This window comes from Corylus avellana, chromosome 4, assembly GCF_965113065.1.
Source record: "Corylus avellana chromosome 4, dhCorAvel1.hap1.2, whole genome shotgun sequence".
In the NCBI taxonomy this organism is placed as follows: domain Eukaryota; kingdom Viridiplantae; phylum Streptophyta; class Magnoliopsida; order Fagales; family Betulaceae; genus Corylus; species Corylus avellana.
Window position 1 is genome coordinate 29,769,396 of NC_142493.1, and position 7,979 is coordinate 29,777,374.

The 7,979-nt window shown below is 36.8% G+C and overlaps 1 protein-coding gene across 1 annotated transcript in view; it reads left to right on the forward strand.

Annotated features, from left to right (window-relative positions):
• LOC132177128 (MAP3K epsilon protein kinase 1) overlaps window positions 1–4,388 on the forward strand; it is a 39,158-nt gene extending 34,770 nt beyond the window's left edge. Inside the window, exons 20-24 of the mRNA XM_059589350.2 lie at window positions 77–462; window positions 573–707; window positions 2,628–3,034; window positions 3,741–3,855; window positions 4,108–4,388. Coding sequence (XP_059445333.2) covers window positions 77–462; window positions 573–707; window positions 2,628–3,034; window positions 3,741–3,855; window positions 4,108–4,284 — 1,220 coding nt within the window. The 3' untranslated portion in view covers window positions 4,285–4,388. The remainder of the gene's footprint in view (window positions 1–76; window positions 463–572; window positions 708–2,627; window positions 3,035–3,740; window positions 3,856–4,107) is intronic.
• Window positions 4,389–7,979: the final 3,591 nt, after the last annotated feature.

Genomic DNA, 7,979 nt, shown 5'->3' on the forward strand with positions numbered 1-7,979 from the left:
CAGTAATTCTCAGTTTTTGGCTCAGGCATATTCTGTATTTCTAGAGAGGGTGAATTATTTGTTAATGGTCTCACAGATGTTTCTCAACGTGGAAGAGAAAATGGAAATCTTGACTCTAGTGCTAGAATTTCACATAAAACAAGTAAGAAGGTTGGACCAATAGCATCTAATGAGGGAGCTGCTTCAACATCTGGGATTGTATCTCAGACAGCATCTGGTGTGCTGTCTGGTTCAGGTGTCCTAAATGCTAGACCAGGGAGTGCAACATCCTCTGGGTTACTATCCCACATGGTTTCAACATTGAATGCAGATGTTGCCAGGGAGTACCTCGAAAAGGTGGCAGATCTTCTGCTTAAGTTCGCCCAAGCTGATACAACTGTAAAGTCTTACATGTGTAGCCAAAGTTTGCTAAGCCGTCTTTTCCAGATGTTCAATAGGGTAGAGCCTCCTATTCTTTTAAAGGTATTTAAAACAGTTTCTTCTTTTTCTTCCAACTTTTTTTTTTTTTTCTCTCACAAGTGTTGCAGCATATCTCACTATACTCTCTTATATTGCTGCTCATCATTCTTTAGATACTGAAGTGTATCAATCATTTGTCAACGGATCCAAACTGCTTAGAAAATCTTCAGCGGGCAGATGCCATTAAATATTTGATTCCAAATCTTGAACTCAAAGAGGGGTCTCTTGTATCTCAAATACATCATGAGGTAGACCTTCTTGACCTACATCTAGTATTAATGGAGCATGACTAGGCTACAAGCTGCATTTATTCTGCATTTGAAGTTTGAATGTCAATACTGTTAAGATTCATGTATTTCACCAAAAACATTCCACGCACATACATTTCTTTCATACACCAGTATTTATTCCTAAATACGATGTTCTAGATTTAGGGCACCTCATACGGACATTTCACTTGTCCCTTTCTCTCTAACAAATACAATGGAAATTTTTTTCAGTTTTTAAATGCATAATTGCTCCAGAGTCTACTTATCAAAATAATTGCGCCAGTCATTTTTATCTGATTATTTTATAGGTTTAACTATTGCACACCTGCCATGTACTCTAGTGTTCTCCTTTTTCTTAATGAATCTATTACTTATCCCAAAAAAAAAAAAAAGAGTATTTGCCTATGATATGCTGTACTTATGGGGAACTTTTGTACACACTCGAGTTCTTGACTGTTTCTCCGTTTATTAATACATCTATTTCTTCATCAAAAAGAAAAGAAACGGCCTAATGTATCCGATATGCTCTACAGACCTCCTTTAATATCTTAACTTCTTGTTACCATCATTCTCCCTCTCTCTCTCTCTCTCTATATATATATATATATATATATATAGAGAGAGAGAGAGAGAGAGAGAGAGAGAGAGAGAGAGAGAGAGATATGTACATATGTGTAGACATGTAAAATTGATATATGACAAGTCTTTATCTTCTTTTTTCTTTTTCCTTTAGCTTCCCAACATATTGTAATTTTTTCAACGATTTTTAGTCAAATATGCCTTCTTTATTCAACAATGATGAACACAGTATGTGAGGATTGCTAATTTTATGGAATTGGAATGTGGAAGTGCCATGAATCGGGATACATGATATGGTTCTCAGTTCATAAGGTGCATAGGGGAATTCGATAACTGCGTTGGACTTATCTATAATGTGTTACTGATGAAGAGAATCTACACGGGAAAACAATAGGGTTTGCATGACATGTAAACGTTTAGAGCATACCTTTGGAAGTTATTTCTATTAAAATATATCTTTGAGAGTTTGAACTGGAAGCATTAATAAAGCTGATTTTGTAATCGCGAAGTTTTTTTCTTAATTTTTGAGCATCGATAGAGAATCCTTAATGTTTGCGTTCTCACTTTTGCTGGTCATGTTCCCTATTCCCTTGTTGTGAAATGTGGTAAGTGAATATCTTCTTTTCATGCCGATTTCTCATTAATCATATCATTGATTTTAATCCCAAGGGGTTGACCCAAGTGGTGAAGGCCTTGGTCTTGAGGTTTGCTCCCTTCAAGATCCAAGGTTCAACACCTCATGGGTGAAAACAATTCCTTGGGGCCACTCCTTAGTGAAAAACCAGCGACTTAACTAGTTCAGTGTAGCGAAACTTCCAAAGGTGTGGTGCACGGGACCGGGGTTTACTCTGCAGGGGTGGATCCGAAGGGCCTTGCCTTGGAGAGGTTCCCCGACATCAAAAAAAAAAAAAAAAAAAATCATATCATTGATTTTTCTGGTTCTGAAATTTCAGATGTTACTATCACTTGCTTGCTGGGATAGGTAATTGAATTGAGAATTAGGTAGCCTTTCTCTGATTCAATTGTAGAAATATCTATCTGGCAGAGGAAAGAAGCTATACTGAAATGAAATCTTTAGCTAGCCAGTTATAAATAGTACTTTTTGCAACCTCTTCCTTATAAATGTGAGTTTTGATCTTCAATATTACATCTTATGTATTACCACTTCGTTGGCTTGTTAATATACTCATTTATGTTTTAGAAATTTTGAGCTTGTTTTCATTTTCCATACAACTTTTTCTTGTTTTCCCCCAGTGATTGTACTTTTTGCCAGTTACCCAGTTTCTAATTATATTTTAACTATTTATTTTGTCCCTGAAGGTTCTCAATGCACTTTTTAATCTATGCAAAATAAATAAGAGGAGACAGGAACAAGCAGCCGAAAATGGAATTATTCCACACTTGATGCAATTTATCATGTTGGATTCTCTCTTGAAACAATATGCATTGCCCCTACTGTGTGATATGGCTCATGCATCTCGTAACTCAAGGGAGCAATTAAGGGCTCATGGTGGGTTGGATGTGTACTTGAGCCTTCTTGAGGATGAATTTTGGTCTGTGACTGCATTGGATTCTATTGCCGTTTGCTTAGCTCATGACAATGACAACCGGAAAGTGGAGCAGTCATTGCTGAAAAAAGATGCAGTCCAGAAATTGGTCAAGTTCTTCCAATGCTGTCCAGAACAACATTTTGTACACATATTGGAGCCATTCTTGAAAATTATCACGTAAGTGATCTTGCATCTCTCCTATATATTTTTTTTTTATGAATTAAGATTGTACTTCTATGTTATGAAAATCGACTTTGTGTGAGCATCCTCACAATTGTTGAGTCCCCGTATTGAGGAGTTGAAGAGAGTTAAACATAGTTTGGCATAAACTTAAAGGCCTAATATTCAGTTGATATGGAGATCAAACATGCATAGCAATGACTCTGGGATAACTCTCTTAGTGGTTTTTTCCGACGCTAAACTTTTTGATGGATTAAAATCTGCAAAGATGATTTATTAACTGAAAAACTGGTGCACAAGGCACTGGCTCTTTGAAAACCTATAGATGATCATTACTGCATGCTATGTGGTTTCTTCTCTCTTTCTTGTCTTCTTTTGGGGAGTGGGATGAAGGGTGGCTTCTAAGATTACCTCCGTTTTTTACTGACCAATTTTAAATAGTGTAGCATAGCTGTGTATTGGTTGCTTTTCTTTTGATTTCATCAAAACTTGAGTTGTCCTCCATTAACGCTCTACTTTGACACATTATTTATATGCCTTGTCTAGCATTAGGGGAGCAGACTCTTTTGGTTTACAAATTTGTGCACTCCCTCGGCCCCCTCTCTTTCTTCTTCTGCCCGCTATTTTCTCTCTCAGTGGATAGCAGGGGAAGGATGCACACTAAGGGTTTTTATGAATTTAACATTACATTTCTGGATTGCAGGAAATCATCTCGAATCAATACGACATTGGCTGTTACTGGTTTGACACCATTGCTCATTGCAAGGCTGGACCATCAAGATGCTATAGCTCGCCTTAATCTGCTTAAGCTGATAAAGGTGAGAGTTATTTTTCTCCCCTCAGTTTATTTATGATGCATTTTACAATATTATTATTATTATGTGCTCTGTAGCGGTTGATAGAAAATGAATTGACTTCAATTTATTATCACTGGATTTTTCATTTTATTATGATGAAGCTTCTTTATTCCTTTTTAATTCTTTGGTTTTGCTATTTAATAGTTGAGTGGAAGTTTTGTATCGGAATTATTCGGCCTCCTTTGGTTAATGCTCAAAATTTTCATATCGCAGGCTGTTTATGAGCACCACCCGCGGCCGAAGCAACTGATTGTGGAGAATGATTTGCCTCAGAAGCTTCAGAATTTAATAGAGGAACGTAGAGATGGGCAACGCTCTGGGGGCCAAGTGTTGGTGAAGCAAATGGCTACTTCACTGCTAAAAGCACTTCATATAAACACCGTTTTGTAAATTTAGGTTCTTCAATTTTCCCCCGTGTGTAATGTTTCTTTCATATCTGTTTGGCTTTTTCACCTTCCTCCAATGATGTGGGACTCCCTCTATCTGGGATACGTTAGGACTCCTAAAAAGGTGGCCGTCTTTTTTTTTCTTCAGTGAGCTGCCTAGATCGTTTTATCTTCTTTTCTTTCTTTTCTTATACCACCCACCCCCACCCACCCCCCCCCCCCCCCCCCCCCCCCCCCCCCCCAGGTTTAAGACCCCCCCTCTCTCTCTCTCTCTCTCTCCCCAAATTATTTTCCAATTCGGCTCCTAGAATTGTGATGTAAATCTTTGACCAAGTGTGATTAGTGAGTGTCCCATTTACGTGTATTATGCTTGTGGATCATACATTATACGAGAGCAGTATCTTACAAATTTTCTGTGGTAAATTATCCTCCCTTCTCATCCCCTTAACCCCCAACCAACCCCCCCCCCTCCCCCCCCAAAAAAAAAAAAAAATCACTGAATTTTGGTCTATTAAATTTGTTCGATTGGTCTCTTAATTCGTAAAGTCTGTTGTATTGTTGATTGGAGTTGTGAAATGATCAAAATATTCATGGTAGTTCGATATGTCTAGGACATCTCTGTGAATCCTTAACATATATGTTCAAGGTGGTGTAAGCCCCAAAATCTCCTCAATGAACCTCATCAAAAAGCCCATTTGACCAGGGGCACCCTTTTCATATTACAGTCTCGTCGAGGCTCACACCATCCCATTCTCGTCGCTTAGGAAATAATGCATTAATTGGATTAGTCCGTTATGTCATGATTCCCAATCTCGTTTAATTTGGTTCCATTTATGTTGACGTGATCAATTACACGATAATCTCCAATATTTTCCATTTATGTTTAATTTTTCACTATTTAAAGTTTGCAGATGTTGTACTGCTGATTCATAGTTAAGAATATACATTGCCTTAGTATTTTGTGGGCTTGATATGCTATTACACCACACTTCTATTTCATTTCTATCTTACTTTACTGATGTGGTACTTCCAATCAATTCCAAATTTGTCTTTATCAATGGCTGATTAGCCGTGCAACATCAACAAAATAGAAGTGTGCTTTCCTACTATTTCTCCTTATCCCCTGTGGTCCCCTTTTTCTCCCTTCTTTCGGTTTAATTGTCTCAGATTTACATCAGAATTTGAATGCTATCTTTTGGCATTAGCTCCAAGGCATCTTATCATTTTTTTTAATGAATTTGATAGCCTAATAGGTGCATTTAATTGTTTGGTGACTAAAGTGGTAAGTGTTATATGGATTATCACATTAATTTATAAAAAATTTATAGTAAAAAGTTATAAAATTTTGCCGTAACTAAAACGCGGATCTTGACTTTGTTTTGTTTTGTGAAATCAAAACATAGCTGATTTTTTTTTTTAAGGTTCACATCTATGTGTTTTCGGGAATTATTAGGGTTTGAGGATATTCAAATCCTACTTGGTTATTAAATTGGAAGCTATTTGGTTGTGTGTATACTGTTTGTTTGGTTGTGGGAACAAGATAATCCTTAATTTGGTTTGAGGATATCCTACTCAATTTTTAGATTGGATGACAGAGTTTTCCTTCAAATTGGGTTGGAGAAACTTCTTCCAACTCAACTTATAAAAATAACATGTGTCATTTGAACATGTGAGATGCATATATTTTTTTAATAACAAAGACAAAGTTTGAATAAATAATATTATAACTCACACGCATCTCACATATTATTAAAAAAATTGGCACATGTCATTTTTACAGACTAGGTTGAAGGAAGTTCCTCCAACCTCATTTAGAGGAAAACTCTGTCCTAAATTGGAGACTTTTAGTTGTGTGCACATCGTTCACATTATGAGAATGTATAATCTTTGTTCCAATTATGAATTCTTTATGCTCAAATTTGTTCCATAAGCACTTAAAAAGCAAAAACAAGAACAAAAAGAAAGGTGTACAAATGATCAAACCATGGAAGTCGATGTGGTGGGTGCAAGATCATCGCCACGATGGTTGCGTCAAGCGGCCACTGCCGTGAAGACTAACTACAGTCACTTTTTTATTTTTATTTTTTCAGAACCACTTTTCAGTTTTCTTTTGTTTTTCATAAACATTTAAAAGCTTTGTTAAACTAATTTTCTTTTGTGACCTCACATACAACAATTTTTTAAAATATGACCTCCGCTAAATTAATTGGGTTAAATACTCGTTTACTACATGTGCTTTGCCTCATAATCAAATAGTCACCCTGGTTTGCAAAGTATTACAAATGATACTCATAGGCTTCTTATAAATGCAATCCATACTTCTGTTTATGTCTCATTCATCAACTTAACGACATTCCACATTAAGGCCTTTGAGAATCTAACAACTATCCCATGTATCACATTATTTATTGTATTCAGCAACATACAATCTACTTCACTTATAAGTCATTGACACTTATTTAATAAGACCCACATCGAATTAACAATTACCAAAACAAAAAAATATTACACTAATCTGCAAATTCCCCTTTCTCCTCTAAATTGTACGAACCTTTAGACGTATCCCAAATGACGGCCATCCAATGTGAATACTCTCCGAGAAGCAGTGGCGGAGCCACATGAGGCTTTGGGGCCCAAAGCTTTTTAAATTTTTTTTTTTTGTTTGGCTGTTTTCCTACCCCAAGTCCAAAAAAAAAAAATTCTTCTCTTCTGTTTACGCAAGTTATCACTCGGCACCCTAAAAATATTTTAGGGACACCCCCAATATGAATTATCTGGCTCTGCCACTGCCGAGAAGAGAGTCCCAACTATCCGGATTGGTATAAAATGTAAACTCATTCTTTTATAGCATCTAATTAATAGGAGTTTCACACATTAATTAGCATATAACACCAAATAGAATAAACATGAAAACACACCGTACGTGATTTCTTCTTTCTACGACCTTCCCTCCCACCGCAATGAAACCCATTTTTACTCTTCCCTTTCTCTACGATTTGTTTGGCTGCAGGGAAAATTCTTGCGAGCGTGGAAGGGAAAATTTTGAACCTTTGAATTCTAGCCTTTTCTCTTTGAACAACGTCCCCACCTATCCTCTTAACCCCATTGACCCAATTCATATATTTGCTATGAATTGGGGATCAAAAGGCCACACAAAGCAAACAAACCGGAAGAAAAACTTGGAGAATGGGTATTGAATTTATGATTTAGTAAAAGACTGAATTTACACCAAAGCTTGATAATTCTACTCTTTGGGGCATGAGTAATTCAATCAAATCAATGAAAGAGATGTTTTTACAAATTTCACGATATTGCTATATATGTTCTAATACTTCTCAACATCCTTTACTACCAAGTTTACAACCCTTCCTATATATTTTCATTCTACTGTACTCCCGCCAAAGAAGGAGAAAAAAATAAATAAATCATTGAATCAGATGGAACCTTTTCTCGCTAGCCAAACATAGGGCACGGGGAGAAGCTAGTGTGCATTACCTTGTAATTGCTTTTGTGGGGGCCGGCCATGATTTGGTGAGATTCCGTGCAGCTAGCAAAATCCGTTCATGTTTTCCCACGGCTATCTTGAGCTTAGTACTTGGGATTTGGCTTCATTGACCAAAATATATATATATATAGGTCGTACGGTACGAAAGCAGCAGCAAGCCCAAAGTACCCAGTTCAAGAAAGCCGTGGAAAAGC